Source organism: Strix uralensis, chromosome 4, assembly GCF_047716275.1.
Source record: "Strix uralensis isolate ZFMK-TIS-50842 chromosome 4, bStrUra1, whole genome shotgun sequence".
Taxonomy (NCBI): Eukaryota; Metazoa; Chordata; class Aves; order Strigiformes; family Strigidae; genus Strix; species Strix uralensis.
Window position 1 is genome coordinate 104741281 of NC_133975.1, and position 26211 is coordinate 104767491.

General features: G+C 41.2%; 2 protein-coding genes across 4 annotated transcripts in view; one reads left to right on the forward strand and one right to left on the reverse strand.

The window, feature by feature from the left end:
- Positions 1-579: 579 nt before the first annotated feature.
- LOC141943286 (uncharacterized) lies at positions 580-23431 on the reverse strand. 2 transcript variants are annotated; one of them, XM_074868281.1, is made up of 8 exons: positions 23316-23431; positions 11975-12096; positions 10731-10869; positions 9800-9876; positions 7931-8041; positions 3700-3806; positions 2232-2322; positions 580-805 (listed from the first exon to the last, which is right to left on the reverse strand). In XM_074868281.1, exons 1-8 carry the CDS (start codon positions 23410-23412, stop codon positions 689-691), a joined length of 861 nt encoding a protein of 286 aa, XP_074724382.1. In that variant the 5' UTR covers positions 23413-23431; the 3' UTR covers positions 580-688. The 2 variants fall into 2 exon arrangements, with proteins under 2 accessions (XP_074724382.1, XP_074724381.1); XM_074868280.1 differs by having other exon boundaries at positions 9755-9876.
- A 346-nt stretch (positions 23432-23777) lies between these two features.
- Positions 23778-26211, forward strand: part of LOC141943288 (signal recognition particle subunit SRP54) — a 35434-nt gene continuing 33000 nt past the window's right edge. For both annotated transcript variants that reach the window (XM_074868291.1, XM_074868288.1), the window contains exon 1: positions 23778-24044. The gene's annotated coding sequence lies outside the window, so the exon portion shown is untranslated. The remainder of the gene's footprint in view (positions 24045-26211) is intronic.

The following is a 26211-nucleotide window of genomic DNA, read 5'->3' on the forward strand; positions in this document are numbered from 1 at the left end:
TGGAACAGAGTACTGTTGTCCCAGGCCTGCTGTATTAATTCTCAATGGCTCCTCTGTGTCTTTCAGTATTTCACATTAATAGCCACCTTAAGGACAACTAACTAAACAGAAGGACTTGCTTCTCATAACTGATACCAGTAGATGCTCTGGTTATCAAGCAGGGCCTGGAAAGAAAACCTATAAACTCCATAGAAGGAACATTAAAGATAATACTCTTGATAGTAAATATTATTACTGATAATAATAAATGGTCTAATTCCAAAACAAAACAGCAAACTCTGATGTACTGCAGCTTTTAAGTAACTTTATGCTAAATGCATTCTTATCATTCACATTAATAATAATTCGCTGTTCTTCAGTTTGATATATTTAGCAAACATTAGCAGTGCACAATGCTAGTAAGCAAAAATTCTTTTAGCATCAGCATGTAGCCATGCTTTCTAACATTTCTGCTAAAACTAAACCATAAGGATATCTCCTAGTTAAAAGTCAGTATACTCTGTTGAGACAGAATGCCTCCACAAGAAAATGGTGTTTCAAAAGACTCTTTTTCATTACAAACCATAGACATGACTCAGATTAATCACAATAAGAATTCTGACCTGATTTATTCACACAAATCAATCCAAATTCATTTTAGATCCAAAATATATGATATTACAAGGATACTAGTACATTTTTCCAGGTACTAAAGAATCTTGTATAAATGTATTTGTTCAAGTGCTTCTCTGTCAACATCCTTTTCCATATACACATCATAGTTTAGCTGCATCTCTTCGACCCATTGGCTGAGCTGTATATCTGTCTGAAACAATGAAAACAGATCCTTAAATCAACACAATGTTGAGAAATGTAGCAGGATTTTCAAGGTCAGTACAACATTAAGAAGGCAAGACATAACAAGAGAGATTAGTCATTCTAAATTATGCAGCAATGATAAATTCATTTCTGGAAATGCCATTTAACTTAAATAGGAGAGAATAAAGATAACTTTTTAAAAGTATATCAGTCAACAGTCTAGACATTTTGCTAGCATGTTACAGCTGTTTCTCTGTATGCATTTGCTAACTGTACCATGGAAGAATCACAGGTACTTTCTTGTTCTACACCCAGGGAGTATTGTATTAAGGCTACAAAGGGCTTCTCAGCTGCTGTGTAACTACTGCCTGCTCCAAGAAAAGGTCAAATGACACCATTGCTGTTCCTGCAGCTGAGGATCTATTTCACCCATCAGCATACAGGCAACAAGTGATTCAATTTCTCTAAAGCAGACTACTGTGGTGAGCAAGACACTTTATAAATAACCTTGTCATGTATGATCAGCATTTTGTTTCCTTACTAAAGTCAGACCACATAATTTGTCTAGGCATCATACACATAACAACTGTAATCCACCAATGACCTATGGCAGAATGGACAGAGAGCAGAGGTTGGTCCATCAGAAGTGGTTACTACTCAGGGAACAGGAGCAGCCATGCAGGGCGTTCAACGTAAGTTGCACTGTTGTCGTGTGTGTTTCCAACTGCAATTTAAAGCTACGTCACTGATCCAAGACACCTGATGGTAATCACTTGGCTAGCTGGGAGACCATATCTCTTCCTAATCTGTACTTCTAAGAGCTCATACTGGCATATTTTGAGTCACGTTCTATGCTGACAGCAGGTTAGAAGACAGACTACCCTCAGGGATGGTCCTTCTTTAATATGTCACTTTCTCCCACTGGCTTAAAACAGTTTGTCATGTTTCAAGGCAATGTGCAAATGTAGAGCTAAATGGAGAAAACATTTAAAGGTTTTGCCTCTAGAAGTTTATAAATACATCTGTACTTTGAGGTTCTACCCCTATACTTGGAAGAAGTTTGATGGAAGTGGGTATGATTATCACAAAACTTACATCATAATATGGCTTTGCTAACATTTTGGGGGCGGGGTTTAACCTCACAGCTAAGGTATTGTTAACAATACACATGATAATACAATGATTCACTCAACCTATTGATATAGGCAGGGATTTCCATTTTACAGGTGGAAATAAATAAATCAAAGTACAGGAAGATGTGTTGGTGGTCAACCCGGAAATAGAATCCATAGTCCTACATCTTTTAATCTATGCAGAGAATTACATATCTTTCCTCACAGCAATACTGGCAAGCAGCTAACCTCAACTACAGAACTGCCACTTTCATAGAAAGTGACAAAATGTGTTGGCTAAAACTGGCTGAGGGAACTTACCTGGAGCTTCGAAAGTGATTCTTTAAGGCTCGGAACCGTCACTAACAAGGACCCTCTTTTCCTTACATTACAAGCAATAAATTCCCAAGCTCTGAAACATATTGAAAAGTAGTTCACCAAGTTTTAGTAAAAAACCCATATTTGATATAAAATGAATCTAACACTTTTACAGTTTAGTGGCCAGATGTAGAATAAGCTTAAAGACCTGCTATACATGCTTATCAGCCACTATTATTACCTAAGCAAGTATCTTTGTATTAACAAAATCAAGTTTTGTATAAAAAACAGAGGGAATACATGGTCTTATAATGTTACATTTTGTAACTTTTTAACTCTGATACATACATGCATGTCATTTTGTACTGTCAGCACCTTCACTGTGGACTAGAATTAAACACTGATATTTGGTCCCTTTGAATTTTTGGTTTTGAAGAAAATCCAGTATCTTGAGCGCACTGCTTTATTAAGCTTAACAACAAGCTGCTCTTTACATACATAGTTTGCAGTCGTGACAAAAAACTTCTCTTAAGACATTAGCAATTGGAGTATTTAAATATAGCCCCCAGCATTCCTTTTTTCTGATTTTGCAAGTCAGATCATTTCTCACAGCACGGCAATTCAGACTAAAAAGAACTAATTTCCAGCATTCTTCAAACGTCATTTGTCTTCATGGTACTAATGCAACATTAAACCACTATCCCTGAGTTCTTGAAGAATCAAATGAATTCTCGGTCATGTGCCTGGAAACAAATCTTCTGGCAATCTGAAACACCCACTACCTTTCACTCATCCACTCTGTGCCTCTCTGGTTAACATCACCACTGGTATCAAGGGCAGCAGGACAAGCCTTAGCTGAAGCTGCTAGCGAATGCCAGACTGTTGGCTGGGATGGCAGAGACACAGGCATCCTTTCTTTTTGACTGCCCATTCTAAAGGCACAGTATCTTTGGACGGTAAAGTTATTTACATTTTAAACTGATACTGTTGGATTAGCAAAAGCTGATCTTGTGAGTGTCTTGTACCTGAAAGAGAAGAACCTTAGCCATGCATTTGTTTGCTACCACATCCTTACGAAGATATATTAGAAACACCATTAATAACCATGTTTTACAGTGCATCTGTATTAAAGCTCTGACATCCACAAGTCACTGATCTGTTTTCTTTCTGAAGATTAAGCTTTATGCTGATAGAGTAATTTCAGATCCTTTAACAGTAAGATACTATTTTAACAGATCAGTGCAAGGTTTGGGTAAACAAGGCAGCAGTGTTTAGGGGGTTTTGCAATAAACAACTGTCTTAACACCTTAGAAGGTAGGTATAACAATCAAGTGTAGGCAGTTTAAAACAATTTCCTTATGTAATTTATGTATGTGACTTCAAAAAGCACAACCTTAAGGTTTACCATAACTCACAAGGTTACACACACCTTGCCAAAGAAATAGATAACTTGTTTGGACACATAGCTTACCTGGCCTGTTCCTGTCTGTCAAGAAAATATTCAAAGACATTATTCATTACAACAACATCAGCCTTCTGAAGAAGTGAAGCCTGAGTACAGATGTCTGCGTGAACCACCTGAAAAATTTTACGAGGCATAAATTAAGAGACAAATACAGCCTTTGAGTACCCATGAAGTCTGTCAACCTAATAGAGCACATGCTACCACCATTTTGAACCAGTCACAAAAAATGGTATTTCACTGGCTTCATAGTAGATAAAACTGAAGTAAATAACCAGAATAAGCTTTTAAAAAATGAAAAATTAAAAATCAGATTTATCTCCTCTAATTAAAATACTTGATGCATTACATTAAGTGAAATAAACTACATCTGACTTTTGGTCTAGCACATTGTGCACTACAAAAGAGATGGCTGTTCCATTTCACTTACCTATTTTATCACAAATGCTCACTGTTTTCAGGAAAGGAACTAAGCTAGCTAAAGCTTTTTTGAGGATATTAAAATGCATCTCACAGGCTCAGTGAGTTACTAAAGGATTACAGCTAGAAAAGACACTACAAACCCACTTTTGACAGCTGAATTCTCAGGACATATATTGGAACTGGGAATTCTGGAAAGGCAGGATGCTCAGTGGCACCAGAGGACAGCAAGTGCTTTATGTTACTAAACAACTACCTCCCCAGTCAGCACAGGAGCTGGTCTGATTTCATCTACCTTCACCTACCAAAAAGGATATTAGCACATCACATCATTTTCAAACAGGTGAGATTATAGTGACAGGAGAACATGGATGTTCATTAACACTCTGACAAGATGTGTTTGATTTTCTCTTAAACATGGAGAAATGCATCACATCCCAAATGTGAGGAGAAACATAAATTGGAATATCTTTCGAAGGAATAAGGAAGAGAAAATCAATCTGAGTATTACTTGCATTCCACAAATTTTTTGGAAAGTGCATCCCCATATGTTAAAAATGGACAGAAAATCTGGACAACTTTTCTTTCCTATGTGACCTATTACTAGGTTGTGCTGGGAATATACTAACCTGATGTGTTCAACATTTCACATTTTGTCAAATCCTTCCAATATTGGACACATGTAAAAAGGAATTCTTAATTCTGACAGGAAAGCTGAATGTTAGTATAGAAGATTAAAAACACTTACCTGCTGAAAAATGTTTTGCCCACTTAGCAATGTATCAATACTTGATGGGAGGGTAAATTATGTATTCCTCCTCATAACGAACATGCAAAGCATGCTGTTCTGATTGAGAGGAACCAGCCCTGCAACTTGTAAGGGTTCAAGTGCAGAAAAGATGATGAACTGCCACAGTTTATGACTGGTTCATGCTATCAGAATGGATTATAGCAATTGCAATTATAGCCAAATACTTCAATATCAGTAATTAATGAAACAAGACTCTACTGTTCATAAAAAATCAGGCATCACAGCATTCCATCTTTGAGAGCTATCAGTAAAACAAACAGCTATATCTCCTAAAACAAATCACCATGCCAAGCTGTTCACCACTGCCTGTAGTGAGTGGGAAGGAAGCAACTGTGTTCTTGTACCTTACCCAGAACTGGCAGGTTAGTGTTTGAAGGTTCTATCTCATTGAGAAATAGGGACAGTTTAGTTGTCAGAATGACTGGTCAACTGTCTACTTTCACCTCTAGTGTGTGGACATCTGAACTATTTATCCACTAGATTGTGAATGTTAGAGCTTTTTAGGACAATTAAGATTGGCGACAGTTTATCTTAAAACAGTGCACTGCAAACTACAGCAGTACAAGAGCTGATTAAGAAGTAGTTTAAGCATTCAGGCAGCAGAAAGAAGACAGACCACCATCAGCAGTCCTGGCTGTCCATTCATGTTCTCTGCATAATGCCACTGCTAACTGTAGATTAAAATGAAAGGCCATAAACTGGGGTGGTAGAGATATTATGGATACAGGCTTGACTGCTGCCCTGTTACACAGGCAACAGCCTCCTGCAGTGGGGCAGGATAAACAGCTAGGGGCAAAAAATGCCTCAAGCTAGACCTGCCAAAACTCATGTATCAGAACCCAGACCGACCTAGACTTAAGTGGGATTTCGATCTCTATTTCTAAGGCTAAGGAGACATTTTACTTTACTGTCTTATTTTCAAGGGGCAAAAATAACAAAACCACAGGATTTCTGTACAAAAAACCTGAGCAGCAGTCCTTTAATCCAAACACAAGTGACTGGTGGACTGTTCCACCAGTGGACTTCTTGCAGCACAAGAAGTCATGATCAGCACTGAATTTTCTTAATGCCCTACCGATGGCAGTCCTAATATTTTAAGCCTCAATTCAGAAAGACGCTAAAACTACTTGGGAAACTGGACATGTGTTGATGTTTCCTTCACTTGAATAATACTTACACCTTAACTTAAAATTAGTCTGCATTTACAGAGTAGGCAACCATGCTGACTAAAGTGACCCAAGCACCCCATTTTTCCCAAACACATCCTCATACCTATTGGGGATTGTGGGGCCACATAAGCATGTGTGGCTGCACCATGAGCCAGACCCAGGTATTGCTCCAACCAAAACACTGCTTTTTTTTCTGGGTTCTTTTTCAGGATCAGTTCCCTGACCCACTTGGCTGTGTACTGGTGCAACAGAGGAGGTAGCAACTGATTTTAGAACTGCCTTGTTGCCCAATGGAATACACACCAAGACTTTCATGATTACAGGCAATTTCTGAATTGAGGTCTCAAGTTTCCTTAGATCTGTTGAACTGTTTACTTTCCTCCCAGTATCTAAGTGTTTGCTCAAATGGCAAAAGATGCTGAGCAACTTTCTATGTACTTTAATAAACCAAATGTTGACCAAAGAAACACAAGGTTCACTCAGAGATTTAGCCACTGAAGATACCATTCTACTCTGCTGTCCTTTGGGAACATGCTGTAATAAAAATTCAGAATATCCTGAAAAAACAATTGTTATTTAAGAAGGGTCTCTTAAAAATTTTTCAAATTTATGTCATAAATCAACTGGATTCTGACTATTTTTCAAGCTGGTGTGTACCTCTAGAGAGGATTCATTTGGGGGTGAAATAAAAATCTAAGACTGAAATGTTCAAAGTGTGATAATAGGAGTCACATGACTAAATCAGCATCTAATGAGACTCAAATAGCTAAGTCCTCAGGCACTGCTTTGAAAATGTATTCTTATCTTTATGCTCTGAAATGAATACTTCAGCAGAATTCCAAGGTGTGAAGGAAAAACAAAAAGGCTTATAATATAGAATATACAAGGCTGAAAAGTATGCATATAGATCTCCAGCTCCACTGAATTAACAGATTTCCTAATTGCCCTTTCAGTCTCATCACAGTAAGGTATTATGAACACAAAACATGCAAAAACCAAAGGTTATGGATAAACTGGCAGCAACTGGAACTGAATTGGGCAATCCAAAGATACTGCTTACCCTGTGTTAAATATTTTATGTTTATTATTTCTTTCCAGTTTAAAATTGGTTACTTTAATTCCCAAGAAATTACTACACCCAGCTATTTGTGTGACTCCATTCAAGAGCACATACATACAACACAGGATTAAAGCCAGTATTCTACCCAGAATATTCTACTTACGAACTTTTGCTGGTAACAAAATAACTGGTATTCCCCAGAGAGGAGAAAAAAAAAAAAAGATTTTCTCATTAAAATCGTAATGGAGTTATTTCCATAATGGTACTAGGGAAATGGTTCTCATAATGATATCATATTGTTTGAAACCAATTTTGTTTGTGCAAGGTACACATGCACTAACATTCCAAGAAAGGAAATACCAGTAGTCATAAGTCCTTTAGGTGTTCTTAGATGCAAATCTGCAAATCCTACTAACAGCTTTCTGCTAACCTAATGAAACACAGACATTTAGTTTTGTTATTCATGACAGAAACACTGTGGCAGTAATGTCATTGATTTCACTGGGAGAAACAGCTAAGTTGTATCTGTTTTGTGTGAGCCAGTAGGTAAGCCCATTCAGGAAAAAGGCTAAGCGACTCAACATGTTCTCATATTTTGATAATTTCCCTCCTTCTCTCTGCTATGAGATTTTTTATCTAATGCAAAGCCTTTGTTTAGGACCAAAACAAGCAAAAGGAAAAACTTCCTCTCAGAATGCTCATTTACCAGCCACTCACATAAACAGGATACTTAGTACACAGTGGTTAAAAATACATACACTAAACCGTATATTTAGTTACCTTTATTCTGTCAATGAACAGGTATTTTGTAATCATTGCTTCTTGCAACTGGCAAAAGTCTGCATTCATTTCTACTCCACACAGTTGGGCTGCTGAGCTATAAAGATAACCCTATGTTAGGAAAAGGAAATTTAGTAACTGTGATGCCTTTAAAACGAGTTCAGAAATTTCAATTAAAATGGAAAAAGTAGAACACAGGTTAAGATTAAGAAAGCATTTTTAAGCAGCAAGTTGAGAAATGTCTTTTAGTGGATGTGACATGTTTTTCAGAGCTAAGTCCCTGATTTGGCAATTCCCACTTACGTCTCACGAGTTTTAATAAGAGATCCAAAATGACACGTCAAAATAAAAAGGAAAGCTCCAACTTCACTTCAATTGCAAAACAGATGGGAAATGGTCTAAGAAGGAAAAAAGCAGTACAAACCAAGTTACAAAAATAGTGTGAAAGGAAAAGACTCTGCACATTTTTGTTTCTTGGGAGAATGGAAGAAGAAAATAGCAAGTGAAATAAAAAAAACCCACGACATACACATAGTCAAAGTGAGTGAAAATGGACAGCAATGTACCAATGGGATATTTTGGTACAGAGTCTTTGTCAGCACCTTTAAGTGTTGTATTACTGCCATTTTCAGGTGCTTCATAGAGGTACATATGAGAAAAGATAAATTATCCCCCAATAATAAGCCCAAAATAATGGTTCAGTTTGGACTGAGATTTTGGAAAGTTGTTGGAGATGTCATAGAAAAAAAAAATACAAATACTAGAGTCTACAGGGCCCTAATGAAGCTATTGCATTAAGTGCCATTGTCTCCACTGAACACCATAATAACACTTTGCCAACAATGGCAAAGGCAAACAATGCTAAAGATACAGAATATCTGAGATATCTATGTACTACAATCTAACTATTAATGTTTTCTGAAACCGTTCAACTCAGAGAGCAGAAAAGCAACCTGTGAAGGTGAAGTCACCCCTCCTCCAATACAAGCCAAGAATGTGATTAAAAAGGAGAACTCTTTTTTTAAAAATGTTTCCCCTGCTTTATTTGAGACCATCTTCCCACTATAACAATACAAGCATTTAAGTACTTCAAAACAAATTCAGGCTAGCAGAAGTGTTACCATTTAAGGACCCAATGCTGCAAATAGTTACAAAGGGGAGTAACTTTCCTCATTTGAGTAGTCCCAAAATTAGATTATTCAGATGAGTAAAATTACATGCTCAAGTGTTTCCAAGATTGAGCCCTAAACAGCCATTGACTTTTGTAAGAAAGTCGTAATGTGTGTTTTGCATTGCTGTTGGCCATATGTTGCACCAGTCATGCCAAAAGCAATCAAAATTGCACTCAAGTTTCTCGATGAAGTATTTTATGTGCATTTAAAAACGCAGAGCAGGACAATATGTTTTTGGAGACAAATTCATATCAAAGTCTTCCTTTGTATAATTTAACAGTTTGTCAGCTTCATAAAAGAATTTAACATAACTAATCTATATATAGACATGGTCAAGACAGAGAGGACAAACTTATGAAGGAGAGACAGAGCAGGAACTAGGAAAAGAGCAGCATGTGTGACAGCAATATGCTACTCTGTTGGACAACAGACTTTTCCTCTCCATAAGCAAGATCATTTGAATTCCCTCTTGTGAGGAACAGAACAAGAACTGAAATTTCTAGTAAACAGCACCTTATACTGTTCAGAGAGTCAGATCAGAGGTGCCTCTCAGAATGACCTGTCCAAGATGGAGTAACGAGAGTAGGCAGTCAGGAAAAAGGGAAAATGTTTGTCACAGTAATAAAATATGAATTCCTGTGCTGGAAGTTACCGCAAATAGCACTGCACCAAGCCTGGAGCCAACGTCAACCACTACCTTTCCTGTCAGGTCAGGCAGTACATGTTGATAAAGAAACTTCAGTTCCATGAGGGAAAAGGAATGCGAAATAAACTCTGGGAAATAAGAACAAAACAAAGGTGTTGGGTGGGCAGTACTAACTACTGTGTTATTAACCAATGAAATATTAATCTGAAGAGTTATCATCACTGAAAACCTATATGGCTTCCTGCCTGAACTAGTGTTGGGGGCCCTGGAAAACCAGGATTTGCAGACTGAAGGTAGCCTACCAAGCAGTCTGTCCCGAGTCTGGGGATTCCTTCCCTTACATGGAGAATTTTGAAATCCTTCATGAAACTGAATAACCTTTTTCTGACATATATTAAAGAATATAAAACAAAGTAACTTGGAATTGTTTAAGTGAAAAAGGAAACATGGTACCTAAGGCTTAACACAATTCATGCAAATCTTTTTATGGGCAGACATATTAATAACTTGAATTTCAACTCCAAGGTTTTAAGGCATAGAATGTACTCCATATAAACCATTTCTCCTTCAATGCCTGCGCCATACTGGCAACAGCACTGATCTGTATCACACTACACATAAGCTTTAAGCTAGATGGTGCTTTCTACTGCTTTTCAGCAAGCAAGAGGAGACTGAGGCTACTGCATGGACTCCTACAGTATTGTCTTCCTCTTGCATCTTCCTTTTCAGTGGTACATAGCCCTGCCTCTTCCGTGCCCAGTTTTTGTGGGCAACTAGTGTCACTCATACACTGCAAATTAATTCGACTTACGTGTGTAGGAGTCTCCTTCCACTGGTTATGGGAAATAATTCTGGCCTGTGTACCGCACCAGTCTGGACTAATTCCTCCATCAGCTGGATGTTGTGTTGTCCAGCTGAGTCACTGCACAAACCAGTTTAGTTAAACTGAATTTGTTTCTCATGTTCCCAAAAGAGCACTTACCTAAAGATGCAGTCTTGTATGAGCCACACTCTGTGCAGTAGCTCCTACTCATTTTCCCCTCCTCACACAATGAATCAACAAAATCATCATCATAAAGGAATGCATCAACATGAATCATGGGCAGTGGATGCTGGTGTATCTGAGAAGAGGAACAAAACCTAAGAAAGGCATAACCAAGTCTCCTAATTTCACTTACATTGTTATACAGTTAATTGTCCCACCATCCTACCTTTCCCAAAATCCCTGAGATCCAAGTTCTTCCCTATTCAAAAGTTACAAATCAAAAGTAAACCACAGAAATCCTGCATGTAATCTGCATCATCAAATTCCACTGAAATAACCAGTAAGTGGAAGTTGACAAAGGAAAGCAAGCTGGTTTTGATTGCTGAGTAGGAGACCTGCTGCAAATTTTGTCTCCTTAGTGCTTGCTTGGCTACAGAAGAGGTACAAGGTAAAGGAAGCTTTTTCCCTTCCACTTTAATGAGGAGAATGTAACTTAAATTTAGGAAAAAGGGCAGTTTTGCTTCTCAGCTTCAACTATCTGAATATCTTCATCTTCATGCCTTATGCCTCAATCTAGAAACACCCCTGATTATTAACACAGGTGTCGTTTTCAATCAAAAGCATACCAGTTGGGATGCTTGCATTCTCATCATTTCAAGGAGTATAATCTTCATCCTCCTACTCCTCTTTCCTCCCTCTCCCAGGCTCACTGCATGTGGCCAATCCACTTTTCCCATTTAAGAGCCACACACCACTCTTCTGGGAAATGCGTTAACTTTCCACCTATACTGACAGCTCAAGTAGAAAAGGTGCTCTCCCCTCCCACAGGACTCACAGCCCACCTCTTTCCAAGCCATCAGAATCTGAAAAGAGCTGGAAATCATTTCTGGGCTGCCCACATTATGGCAACAACGAAACACTGGCCCTGTATTTCTGTTTTCTTTAAGGGGGCTGTTAGAGTCTATTATGGAGCTAGCACTAAAGAATCACTGTGACAGGTGCCATACCACACAGAATGAAAGCTATGCCAAGTAACTTATGATCAAAGTATTAAGACCTATGAAGCAACTTTCCTGGAGTCACACAATCATGCAGCAACACACCTAGGAACCAAACCGAGATTTCCTATACCTCAATCCAGTGCTCATCCTCTATTACAAACTACTGCTAAAACTGAGATCACCACAGTCCCCAAATAAATTATGAGGTTCAGCAAAAGAAGACCATAAGAAGTAGCTTACTTTCTGAACAGCTTGATGTTCTGAATTAAACATTGCCTCGATGGGTAAACGATTCCGCAAATCTTCAGCGATATTTTTGAGCACAACATCATTGTTACTCACCACAAGCTCATCAAAGTCATCTATAAATCAAGACAAACAAAAACCCCTCAACAATCATATGTAGATCATGTGGACTAAGTGATGACCAGTACAATACAGTTGCAAGACATAAACAATACCAGATGGATAAGGCTTTTATTTGAAATGCATTTTTCAGCCTTTGTTAGCTTTTCCAGCCAATGACAGATTTGGATTGTAACAACTTTGCCACTTAAAATAAACACAGCGCTTTTTTGAAATCTAAAATTATTTTCATATTTATAAACTTATAACTCACATATGATGGTCTGGGCTGCCACCAAAGTGATACTGTTTCAGCTTAAGATATAAAAACATCAAAGATGTTTTTGAACTATTGGAGAAATTACAAAACTCATACTTGCCTGAATGCAGGCTTTTTTTTTTTTTATACAAGTTTCTTTTTATACATACCGTCTTTCTAATAAAGTGGTTACAAAAAAATCAGGGATAATGCATGGTTCAACAGTTCAACTTACAATACATTTTACATGACTTAAACTATCAAAATATTTCAAATGTGAAAGAAAATAGGAATGGATGTGAAACAGTACATTTTTGCAAAGTCACTCTGTAAATTCTTGCTATTTTCCCAGGATACCCCTGCATTACTTTAATGTTTTTTTTAAGACACCTAGAAAAAAGATCAAGAGGGAACCTTGGGAAGTCACCAGTACTTTCTTCTTCCAATGCGGAATCAATAATAAGTGTCACTACTTCTTCAATGTATTCTTTTAAAAAAGATTGATAATGCTGGAGAGTCTACAACCTCCCTTAGCACTCTATTCCAGTGCTTGTCTACACCTACTATTAGAAAGGAATACTTTTCTTAACCGATCTAGATTTCCTCTGCCACAATTTAAACTCAGTACCCTCTGTCCCTCTCACAATGGAAACAGAAAAGTTTGTTCCTCTCCTGTATATAGCTACTTTTTACTTCTTTGAAGACGTATCATATGTCCCATCAGTCATCTTTTCTAGAAGAAACAAGATCCACTTATCCAGCCCTTTCCTACATTTTTTTCCAGGAATCTGATCATTCTCATCACTCCCCTTTGGATCTTCTGGACTCTCTCATCCTTTATAACTTGCAGTATTGAGAACTAGACACATCACTTCAGCTAAAGGTTTATTTGCACTAACCAGACTTTTCACATCTGACAGTCAATATCCTGCTTACACAGCCTAGTTTTATGTTAGAGTCTGATGTTCCTAACTGATGTTCAGCATGGGATCCTGCTGTATGTCTGTACTCTGGTTCCTTTTCCGTTACGTTTTTCTCAAAATAAGGACTAGATGAAATTCCTTTTTGTCTGGACATCTCACTGCTCTGAGGACACTGAACTGGTTCTAAACAAAGGCACATCTCGGGTCAAAACTACGTACCCACAAAAGAAACAAAAACCACACATCAAAAAGCAACCACCAACCCAATCCTGAAAAATATACCCAACGCATCTACTGATTCTTGTCTAAAAACACACGTTTGTCCTCTCTTCCCCACCACTTCTGGTTTGTTTCTTGTTCTATTTAGACTGCCACCATGTTGGACAGGGAGTGTGGTTTTTACATATTGTGTATCACTCACCAAAAGAAGACCTGACAGCTTTTAGAAGTGTTTAAAAAAAGTTAATATTTGTTAGCATTGCTGTCCCAGGTGGGAACATTAGTATAGACAATCTTGATGGCAAGCAGGTTCAAAATAAACCTATAAAACATGCTATAAGTTTCTCCATGCTAATATACTTAATCTTTCCTGTGGAACACAGGCAACGCTAGAAACAGTGGGAAAATTTAAGGCTAGTATAAGAAACAGAGACCAGCTAAACTTTTAACTATGAAATGCTTCTGAAATCCTTTTGTTTAAGCACTGTAGTGAGAACAGTATGATCAAAGAAACCCTCATTCATTAGTGCGACACTCTCTTTTTAGAGTGTAAACGTAAATGGTTCTTTCAACACATCCCAAAACTGACTCCAACAGATAATCCTGAATCCCCCATAGTAAGCAGCAGAAACTTTAAATCATCTGGATTCCCTTAACGTGTATTTGGTTTATTATTTATTAAATGTATAGCAGTAATGCTCCAAGGCCCTGATAGGCACAATACCACTGGTAGTTGTTATACAACAGGAAGACAATTTGCCATTCCAAAGAGCTCACAGTCAAGTTTTCCAGAATCTCAGCTCCTAATAAGATGCAGACTTTGCATTGAGGAACACAGGATGGACAGAGCCAGCAGCTGCAACAGCAGCAGCACGAACAACACAACAGGTGCAATGCAGCAGCTCCAGCTTGTCAGCATTTCAATTTGAAACCTCTAATGAGCACCCATTTCCTGCTAACCTCACGGTCCATCCAACAACTTGCAGATTTGTTATGAACATCCCAGAAGCAGTGACTGATTTTTCTCATCAGCTCAGGGAAGATTTCTATGGATGTGACACAGCACAGAAGAGATTATAGGAAAGGAAGGTGGAGAGATTTAACTGTTGCTTAACTGGGACCATCAGCACCACAACAGGCCCTCAGAGTGCAAAGGAGCCAGAGTTTGCTGAGGTGGATAACATCTCAGAAAGCAAGACGGAGAAAAATCGTGCTACAGACAGAATGATAGAGAGTAGAAAGCTGATATTCGCAGCTGTACAGACCAGTGCCTGTGGGCAATAAGCCCCTACATCTGGCACATGCTTTAAAACAATACTATTACTATGCAAGAGAGCTCATCCAGCTGTTATACTGCCTGTTAAGAGTATCAAATTCATATATAGCGTTTAATGAAATGCAGGAAGTGTTCATAGACCACCAGGCCAGCCCCATCATGCTGCAAATGCAGAACTTCAGCTCCCTTTCTCCCAGAGCTGGTGCATCAATAGGATCTGCTCCCTCATGGCCTGGGTGACCTTTTCTGGCCAACACTAGCAGTGGACCGCTCTCTAGGCTATTCAGTGTCTCAGCTCTACAGTAGAGAAAGAGAGACTTTCAGTGGGAGACAGGTAGCACACCCATCTTCCTCAAATCCAGAACTCCTTCCCTGCCTTCAGTTCCATTTGAACAATACTTGTCACAACACTGACCATCTTACATGATGCCCTCTTACATGGGGCTCATCTTATGAAACAAAGTATGACACACAAGAGTTCTTGTGAATGCTCTGTATGAAACAGGTCCTAAAGGAAAATCTTACAACACATATGCAGCTCAAACTAAAAACTGCTGAAAAACTATACTGAAAAATAAATGATGAATGGAAATGCTCCTTCCCAACTAACAGTTAGTACTGTAAAGCATAAGCATGCAGGAACAAAAAACAGAGGAGGTTTGAAGACACTCCTTCCGAGATGACAAAATGGCAGCTTCAGGAGAAGCTGCGCATGCAACGCTCTGTGCTTGCATGCATAGTCTGTGACTGAACTCAAGAGGCGGAGAGTTGCCTCATTCCTGTCAAAGCAAGAAACAGCAACAGCTACCACAATAACTCATTTTCTTTTGCAGTATGTAAATATTTATAGATTGCCATCAAGTACAGAACACAGGTGCCAAATATGAAAATATGCATTTCTGCCTCTGCCAGTACAGTTTTATCAGCTCCACCCTTGTGTTTTAACAAATTGTTCGCTCTTGAGAATCTCAGTATCACCTTACAAGGGATCTTCAAAGAAGAAACAAAAATAGAAAACTATTTTTGGTATCATTTTAGTGCCTGTTATATATATGAAATGAAGAGTGTGCAAGCCAACCCCTGTGTTCATTGAACAGACAACTAACCAGGAAAGAACTGTACAGTTCATGAAATACTGTAAGATGAATCACAGTCATTTGTTTATGGAGGAAGTCTGAGTGCATAGTGTTTGTATTTTACTTCAAAAACCGGTTCCACTGGATCTACTCAACATGCATTTATAAAATTTAACTAACACATTGCAAAAAGACTAATTAACACCTTGGTACTGCTCAGCCTTTCTACAGCAAATATAACACAAGCTAAGAAAACATCACAAAGCCTCACACCAGAGAGACAGCACCGCTATACCAACATCTAAACATCCTGGCACTGTGAAATACATGATTGAAGACAAGCAATGTATGACTTCCAAATGACAACAGAAGATTACATGTCACGTGGAAAGAAGAGGATTTAGCAAAGGCAACCATAAGAGCAAGCACCTTATGGTCTTCTAGATTCATATTCAGACTCACAGAAGTAAAAAGCAAGTATTAACATCCATGTTACTTAATACAAGGTTAATATAATCATTCACTGTGTTTTAATGACACTGAACAGGTCAAGGAGGATGTCTCACATCTCTAAAACCTTACCATCTCCTTTTTTGGCTAAATAATGTGAGAAGAGATCTTTGACTTCAGTGTACCAACTTTTTCAGAAACTCTAAATACTATTTCTATCCCTAAGCATACTTAGCTATTGGTAGAAAGTAATCAGCTTTTTCCAATAGGAATATAACCAGAGCTTATTTTATTAGTTCTTTAGGTCTTTTACATTCATAGATTGAAAGAAGCTTCAAAGTTAAATTTTAAACAAGGTAAGTCACATACCTATTTTACAGTCACTAGTTTTCCATACCATTATTAAGTTTCAGTGACTAACAACTTAGAAGTACTTAGTATTCTTCAGACCTCTCTCGCAGCAGTGCCATTTGTCACAACAAAGAAAATTAATGTCAATTCCCAAAGTTGGCAATTCATCAAATTACAGGTAACATCCCGGTTTAGTTTACCAAACAACAGAGTAGTAGAAAAGATTTTTGGTATGGCATAATTTTAACAAAGAAATACATTCCAGCTAATGTGGCTCTGCAACACTACTCTGATCTTTCTGAAAGGATATTTTACTTGCATAAATCACTCCTACCAATTTGGATATGAAGATTTGTAGCAAATTGCTTTTTCACACACACACAAAAATTACATGCTATACTTGTTAAACTGCAGAAACCCATGCTTTCATTCTTATTAAACAGACTCCTTCCACTGTTCCACCTGCAAGGACAACAGTACTGAAAGGAAACACTGAAGACCATTTCCTGTAAAGAGTCAAGTTTTTTCTTACGCAACTTCCTATTCTTGTCTTGTGAAAATCATAATCTGATAATTTTACCTAGCAGGTCTGGGAACACAATAATGGCTAGATCATAAAGTACGTAACAGAAAAAGCTGGACAAACTTGGTCTGTTCAATAGAGTATGATGAGAAGTTTCTTCTCATATGCAGAAAACTGTACTACAGCAGCACGTCCACTATGGTCTGGTTAAGTTAATTTTGTCAGATACTCGTCCCTTACTGCCTGGTAAAAGCCTGAACAGCTCTGACTGCCCTCAACTTTAAAGTCACAAGACTTAATCCTACGTCAGCCTCTTAAAAAGCTGGTTTGCTCCCAGTACAAGTGAATCCACGAGAAAAAAAATAATAAATACTCAATTATATGTTGTTTATCCTTAACTTAGAGGATTTGCAATGGTTTATTATTCAATGATTGTTTTGAGTAATACATCACTGTATGAACAATCGGCAATTCAGACCAGTACATCACCTTGAAATCTTAGCTTTATATTTAAATGTTTCTAATTAAATGCATAGAATTGAAAAAGTTTGTAAGATTGTTTTATTTTACTGTTACATGACAGAAAAAAATTTAAAAGCTAGTATTAGAACAGCCAGTTTTAACCCTGCTAAAAAAAATACCTTTTAATCTATTTTAGGCTCCACATGTACAGTACATGAAAAACCATAAAGGGTCTTTTTATTACCTTATCTGTGCTTCACTGACATGAACTGAAAGATAGGCTTTTGTAATCTGCATTAAAACTCCAAGTACAACAAAAGTGTTCAGTAGTTGTCAGTAAGTAGAGTGGTTTAGTGACTTCAATCTCAAACTTGAAATTAGGATTCTTGTATTTACTTGCTCTGATTCTTGTATCTCTGTTCACGTATACAGATAGCTTAACCAATTCTGCTTATCTTCTCCAGCACCGATTCTTATCAAATGCAACCTCTCCTGCTACTGAAAATTCTTAAGAGTTTGGGCAGTGGAGGAGTGAAAAGTAATATGACCATGCACACATTTATATAGAAGCTACACATCAAATGCTGAGACCCAGCTGAGGGGGATATTCAGGGGGGTTTCCCCAAGTGGTTTGAATTAGCTCTTGGGCTTCACCCAAGTTTTCTTAGCCAGAACTTCTGGAACGTGGTTATTGCAGAAGGATATTAAAGCATTAATCATCCTATTATAAAAAAGTTCAGTTAAGACACCAAAGATTCCTGTTATTCTTTCCAACTCTTATTATTTCATTTTCTTTGAGATCTAACACTAAGTCAAAAGAAAAGCTGGAATGCAAGTCACCGTGAAATGACGTACATTTCACTGCAGCGTGTGGGAAGAGCTGGCTGCTTGCTAAACAGCAAAGCAGTGTTGCTAAGCAGCTGCTTTAAAACAGTAATGTCTTTCTCCATCATACGTAAAGATTTGGAATTTCTAACATTCGCAATACCAAAAAAAAAATATGACTGGTTATTTTATTCTGTATTTGTACAAAGATGAAAATGAATAGCGTCCTGCGTACACTTAAATTCCCGTAATTACTAAGGAAGATTAGTCAGAGATCATTAGAGTGAGAACCTGTTCAATGTTCTCTCAGTTCCACATACATAAGAGTCTTTAAGATAACTTGCTTTACTATAAAGTAACTTGGCTCTTCAATGGAAAAGTTTCTCAATAATATTCCATGCATACAGCATGAGAGTCAGAAAACACCAACTAAGTTAAATTAATAAATAAGGCTGTCTTTGCGACAACACTAATCCTAAAGGGCAAACACTTTATGCAGGGCTTTACTCTAAGGCTGCATGTACACTTCACTTGAGAGAGAGGCATGAGGGAGGAAAAAAGCCTGACTATAGCTAACACTGGAATCATGCCCAGTCCTCCTCAGCTGGAAGTAAAACTATAAGCTCAACATCTTGACAGAAACAGGAATAGGATGGCAGTAGGAGGTGGGGGGGAAACCCACACACCACAGAAAAACAACTTGTCTGCGAGAATGCCATTTTTGTTTCCATTTGTCCCATCCTTGTTTGCTTACAGTTTTTTCATGTAGATTATCCCCCCTCATCCCTACAACTTTTTTTCTTTTGTTCATGAGAGGTTTTTTCTTTCCTACATCTGTACTGCCAAAGACTAGGCTTTTATTTCGGTGTGGTAGAGAGATCTGGTAAATTTTTAGCATCTCCCATAAAACTGTTTTCTCTCTGCACAGAGACAACCCAAATTCCCTAGTTGTATTCAGGGTACAGCACCAGAAACCTCAGTACTAGTTCCTCACTATCCTCTGTCCAACCAGTATTAATTATTACAGCACTATCTAGGTGTTACAATGGGCAGTATAATTACTCAAACACAATAATTCTGAGGGGAAAAAAAAAAAACACTGTAAAAGTTACTGTCAGGATGCAGCCACAGAAGCAGCTCAGAGGAACAATACTAAGAGAAGTATCATCAAGAGTGCTGTGTTTGGGACATCACCCAAAATATTTGCAGCTCTGGGGAAACTGCAAAAACAATAAAGGAATGTGACGTGCTGGACGAATGCCTCTGCTTACTTACTGTTCAATGCTGCAGGAAAATAAAACCAATAAGAGAGAGAGGTATCTCTTTTACTCCAGTCCTGTACTCAGGATGAAGAAAAGGAAAACTGTAGATAAACCAGAAGGACACAGCCATTCAGAAAAAGCAGAGTAGAAAAACATGAACAGGTTAATGGCCCAAAGAGGTAATGAAACATATCTTAATTGGATAACAACGAAACCATCTGTTCTTACAGATAGGCACAAAGCTTTCTGATTCCCTCTCCCCTACCATATACCTACAAATGTTAGAGGGGGAGTCTGCAGCGCCTCAAGATAGCACAAAAATTGGGCAAACATTAATACTTTAACTTAAAATATCATAATCAACAGATTCAGACACTGGTAACTTCTACAAGCAGTAGCACAAGATCAAATTCTGTAGGCTCTAAATTTCCTCACAAATGTGGCAATCCGGGAAATAAAATTAGACTAAGTCACACATTTCCCAAATGACACATCTGGGAACAAACAGGGTTACCTATAACTTTATACTGCATTGGCACTTGGCAAAATACAATCACAAAATGTAAAGAAATGCCAAAGATGCAGATGTCCAAAGTACAACTTCATTTCTCAGAAATTAAATTAATTGCATCCAGCCAGTACACTAATAATCATTTTTTCTTCTGAAAAAGAGAAAATTAGTATACATTATTATCAGAGCATAAGGCTGTAAACAGAGACAATGAAGTATCATGGATAGTGACTATAAGAATCCTAAAACAAAAAAGATTCCGAAGATGGCCTGTCAAGGAGAATACAGAGATGAAATTATATTATTTACTTCAACTGCTTGATCCTGATTGCCTTATGTATCCTGTCTACTCTGTCCTTTCATTTGCAGTTTATGAGCTAAAAAGCCATTGAATGGCAACTACAAAACTAATTATGTTAGTTTTAAGATGATGTACATAGTGAGGCAGCAGCAGTCAGCATTGATGCAAACAATATAAAAATAGAAGGACACAGATTGCTCAGATGTACCAAGCACAAAGTAGTTCAGAATTTGGAAGCTGATCTACACTTTAGCTTGTATCTTAATTACAAAGAGTAAATATGAAGCAAGAACATAGATTTCCTTTCACTAAAAGACCTAGGCACGGCTCTACATCAGTAAAATTCATAAAAAACATTCGAGAGATCATAGTCTAATAAAGGCTAGGAACCATAGCATACTCGTTTCTCACAGAAACTATCTATTTGTGAGAATTTTTGGAAGCTGTAGCATAAAAGGCAAAATTTTAAAAGTTATTCATTGGCTAAGGATTTTTGCAAGTCTACAAAAACTATGCCATTGGCTAAAAATTCCTATGGTAGAGGTAAAGCACAATCATAGAATCAAAGTGGAGAAAACAGTAAGTATGTTTCCTAACTGAAACAGTTCAGCATTTTCAAGTTTCACAAGTTCCCCCTGTGCTTTACTGTATTTATAACGGAGTCAGTAAGCTGAGAAAGCCATATATGCACACCACACAAACTCATATAGTGTAGAGGGAGCTGTAATGATTTACATTAAGTGAAAAAGCAGTATGAATGATTGCATATGAAATTCAATGAGATTTTTAAATTAGAGCATATTGGATGGAAGAAAACCACTTCTAACAAGATTATTTACAGTAACGCAGTCACCATTTAGCAAGCAGAGCATGCTACTGCATCCAGACAAGGACTCAAAAAGTGATGAAATATTGCTTATAGCAGATTGCTCTACCATTATGCCTATACATACATATGTGTAGACATATACATGTGTACATATATACGCGTACATACACACACAGACAGAACACAGTGTTTAGTTACAATTAACACTAACTACATCCATCGATCGTCAGCCTTCAAGCCTTGAGGTGTCCCATCTCTGCGCTACTGGCAAAGGCTGACTCGCAGATGCTCTGAAACATCTAGGAAAGAACCTGCTGGGGCGGGAGGGCTGCATACTGCCTGAGGAGGTTGAACCCTGCCCTCCCAGCTGGTTCCTCTCCTGCGATGCCAGCGGAGAGCCCACGATGCCAGGGAAGGATCTCTCCTGCCTCTCTCAACCCAAGTGGCCGTGGGAGCTGCAAACCACAGGGCAACACTGAGTTTGCGTTCTAAGAACCTGGACAGCTGGACAACTAGGTGTCATAGCCAGCCTTTGTACAACAGTCCCCATGCGTTTGCTTAGGAAGATGTTTCCATCCTTGTTCCATCCTAGAACAAAGGGCCTGAACAAGAAGAGTACTCCTAGCACAGCAGGGCACGCCTTAGAGGAGTAATCTGTTGTATGACAATTTTTTTCCCACCCAAGGAATGATCACCAGGAAGTAGGTTTACCATCCCTACAGGCAATGATTAATAAACAGGACGCATGCTTATTGTCTGCTTCAGACTGGATCATGGGGTTCGGGAGGCCTTGGAGATTCTTACGGGCAATGGCAAAATACAAATATACCCACAGACTAAGCAGCGTTTAGTCAGTTTATTCAACACGGCGCTATGTGCATACGGCTTTAGCGCACTGCCTATATTCAGGTGTTCCATGCCATCTTCTTGTTCAGTTGCAAATTAACAGCTTGTGCACTGTGAAATTATACTGAGGCACAAACAAGAAAGTAAACAGAAAACTACGTTAACCTATGACATTAAGTGGGGAAAGCAGCATTTGCAAATTAGCTCAAACCGCTATTTTCAATCTTTTGAAAGGCTGCTGTGAACACGTGTGAAGCTGAACAAATCTAATGTCTAAAAACCTGTAGCTATGCCAGGAGCAGAGTACCTCCGTATGACCTCTGACGTTTCACGCGGTAGTTTAAGAGATTCCCACCCCCGCTGCCTGCCCCGCTCTTCTGCCGGGAGCGCCCGTCCCTGCAGCACAGCCGGCAGAACCACCCCGAGCCTGTGGCCCTGCCTCGGCACTCGCGACCCCAGCTCCGACCGCCGCGCCAGCCCGCTGACTGCGGTGACCGCGGGACGCGGGCCGGGGCCGGCCGACAGCTTCAGGCACAGCAACCCCTGCTCGGGGCCGGAGAGGGCGGGGGCGCCCGACGGGCTGCCTACACCGCGCCTTCGGGCCTCCCCGCGCCCCGCACCCACGCCGGCTGTGCCGCCGGCCCCGCTCCCGGCCAGGCGGCTCCATAACGGGACGGCCTGGGGCGGGGGTTCCACCGGCCGGTACCCGCCTAGACGGGCCCCACCACCCCGGCCCGGGCACGGCTCCCCTCAGCCCGGCGGCCGTTACGGAGGGCACGCGCTCGGCGCACGGCCCCGCGGTGGAGGGACACCCTCACCTTCCCCTCCCGCGGCTGCCGCACCACCACCCCTCGGCCGCAGACCGCCCGTCGGCCCGGCACCGGGAGGGGTGTGCGGGGGGGACGGGACACGCCCGCTCGGTGCCAGCACCGTTACGGAACGGGGTAGCCAGGCCGCAGCGCCGGCAGCGCTTCACCCCGGCGGGGCACGGTTCAGGCCCGCTACGCCCACCGGGCCTCCCCCCGCGATCGGGACCTGCCCGCGGGGCCCCGCCAGCTGCCGGGCAGCGGCGGCGCCACCCGGAGCGCAGCGCCCGGGCCAGGCCGGGCCAGGCTGCGCTTACTGGTGTTACGCATCCAGTGCAGCAGGCGGGGCAGGTCGGCAGCGCACGTGCCCCGCACGGCGGCCAGCACCGCGCGCCGCGCCGCCTCCAGCTCCATCGCGCCGCCGCGGGGGGCGCCGCCGCCTGCCGGGGCGGGGCCTGACGCCGCGCCTGCGCGGACCGCCCGCCACCACCCGCACGTGCCCCGGGCGCGGGGTGCCAGGGGAAAGCCCCGCCCCCCGCGCGCGTCTGCGCACACCTCGCCGCTGGTGCGCATGCGGGAGGGCGCCATGGCCCCGAGGGGGCTTTACGCATGCGCGGCCAGGCCATCCCGAGCCCTCTCTCCGCGCATGCTCAGCCTGCTGGGCCGGCTGCTGGCACCGCACCCGGGCCCGCCTCCCGCGTCGGTGCGCACGTCCGTGGGGAAGCCCTGCCTTTTCCCCGCCTGCGGCCCCGCCGCCTGCCCTTAAGCCGGCGCGGCGCAGTTCGCGGCGGTGCCGGGCGGCTCCGCCGGGCGCGGGCGGGCTGTCTTCCCGCGGCCACCTTAACGAGGCAGCGAGCGAGCGCGCCCCGGTAGCGGAAGCGGGCCGGGGCCTGCGGGGTGAGGGCGAGTGGTGACGTTTCTTTGGTCGGCGGGTAGTGGCGGCCGGTGCTGTCTCGCGGTTGCCAACGGCAGCTGCGGAGCGCTGGGCGGCCTCGCCGCGGCGGGCTGGGCTGGGCTCCGCCCGCAGGCCCCGCGCCGCGCTCACGGTGAGTGCCCGGGCGGCTGCCGCGAAGTGAGACCGCGGCTGACGGCGGCTTCTCGGAGTGAGGCGGGGGCCCGCGGCCCGGCCACGGCGGTGCTGCGGTGGGGAGGGCGGGCACTCGGGCCCTACCGACCTCGGGGAACGGACCGTCCTCCGGCAGCGCGGGCCTGCGGTCTGCCGAGGGGCTGCTTGGCCGCGCCGCTCTGGCTCCCGGGGAGCGGAGTTTGGGGGCTCCTGGGCGAGCCCCGGCTGTCCGCGTCACCGGGACGGGACTCGCCCCGCCCGGTGCCTAGCCCTTGGCCGTGGCCGGCCCTGGATACACAGGGGGAAGGGCAGGGGCCGGGCACGCATCTAAGGCTGTGCCTTCACCGGTTTTTCCCTTTTCCGTGAAAACGAGGACGTCGGGCCATAAGCAAGATAGCCGGTCCCTACTGCGGCTCAGGGGGTGCCTTCCCATCTCTCTGCCGCATAGTTTTAGAAGGTGGAAGCTAAGTTGGGGTTGACAGTTGCTGCGGTAGTTCAAGCTATTTCCAGCTGTGAATCAGCCTTTTTTCGGTTATAGTATTAGACTTTGAGTGGATTTTAATCCATGCATGTATATATTTAATATAACTTTATTATACAGGCTTAAGTAAATATCTTTAAGTTATCTTTTAAAACAGCTGTTTAAACAGCTGCTATCTGTTAAAACTTACCTTTTAAGAATTCTGTGCACTAAAGAGTACTGCTACTTTAGCTAGACAGATTTTGGTTAGAGGTTTATACCAGATGGATAGGCAGTCTGTCTCTCCAGGAGTTGTTTCACTGCTGTTTTGCTATTTTGCTATGGCTTAATAAAAACCCTGCTATCTCTTCTGCCCTTTTATTCTGAAAAGTCTGCTTTTCAGCAGCAAGTGAAGAGATCTTGGGACTCTGCAGTAGAATGATGATGTGGAAGATCAGTGCAGAGGTGCCCAGGCTGCTTCTGCTGAAGGCAGCCCAGGCTGTGTAGAGCTCACAGCCTTGCTCAGCACAAGGCCTGCCTGATACGGCCTGGCCTCTTTACTGTGGGGCCCTGCCAGATTTAAACCTGTTTGGTGCATTTGTGGAGTGCTGCATCAAAGCTGAAAAGCTCTTCCAGAACTACTGGTGCTCTAAATGCAGCATATATGTGTTCTGCAGTGCAGTCACCACCAATGCCCTTCTGGCTACCAGCCAGCACAAGTTGGCTACCTCCTAAGGCAGCTTATGTGTCTTTTTGTCTGTAGTGTGGCTCACAACTTGGATGGACTGTATGTGAAAAGTGTTATTAATTTCTGTACTTGGCATCCCTTAGTAATTCTGGTGGCTTATAAATCCTTAATGTGCTGGAGAAAGCAGTTGATATTAAAATGCTTAAACTCATCCCCTTAGCATAGTATTTGCACTATTCTTATTTTAAGGTTGTTGGAAGAAACTTTTGGAGTTCTGCAGTGAAAACACTTGTTTATTAGGACATAATTAACTACTTCTTATATTTGGAGATCCAGAGAAACTCCAAAAACTAATTTTAAATATTAAGTGTTTTCTTCTCTGCTCATTTGAGGGGGGAGTGGGGAAGTCCTGAAAATTTTGAAAACTCTCAGCTATTTTGATTACAGAGGCTCTTGTTTGTTATTGGGAAGTTTGCTTTCAGTTCTGAAAGGAGGAACTCAAATGTGAGACTCTGAATTCAGCTATCAGCAATGGAGTATTTGAAGTGCTCCATTTCATCAGTAATTATGGTGTTAGAACTTCTTTGCTCTTTAGACAAATTTTGGTTTGCCCTTTTTTAGAATTTTAGATCACTGTTCCTGCCATGTGTTCTGAATAGGTTGCCACCTTGTGTAGGAGGTGGAGTGGTTTAGCATGTTGACTAGACTGTGCATACCCTTCAGAAATGAACTTTTTATGGTTTCCTAACTATAAGTTACACTATGCTTTAGGCTTATATGTAAGATTTGTGTAGTGAACAAAAATCGTCTGGTTTTCTAATAAAGCTATTAAAAAATACAACATGAATTTTGCTTACTAAAATGCAGGTATGTTTGCAGGGTTACTGAAATGGGAAGTTCAGTTTGATTTAGTGTAAGGTGGATAAAACAGAACCAATAAATAATGTTCAATTTTGCTAGCAAAGTATTTTGCTTCTGATCATAACATCTTTGCAGGAG

What these genes read in the sequence shown, in the direction of transcription:
- LOC141943286 (XM_074868280.1), bottom strand. Translation starts at nt 23,412, where the DNA reads ATGGAGCTGGAGGCGGCGCGGCGCGCGGTGCTGGCCGCCGTGCGGGGC. An exon ending in TTGGTGCAGTGCTATTTGCG is followed by an intron (nt 8,042 to 9,754) that starts GTAACTTCCAGC and finishes TTCCTAACATAG; the next exon opens with GGTTATCTTTATAGCTCAGC. An exon ending in GACAGACAGGAACAGGCCAG is followed by an intron (nt 2,323 to 3,699) that starts GTAAGCTATGTG and finishes AATATGTTTCAG; the next exon opens with AGCTTGGGAATTTATTGCTT.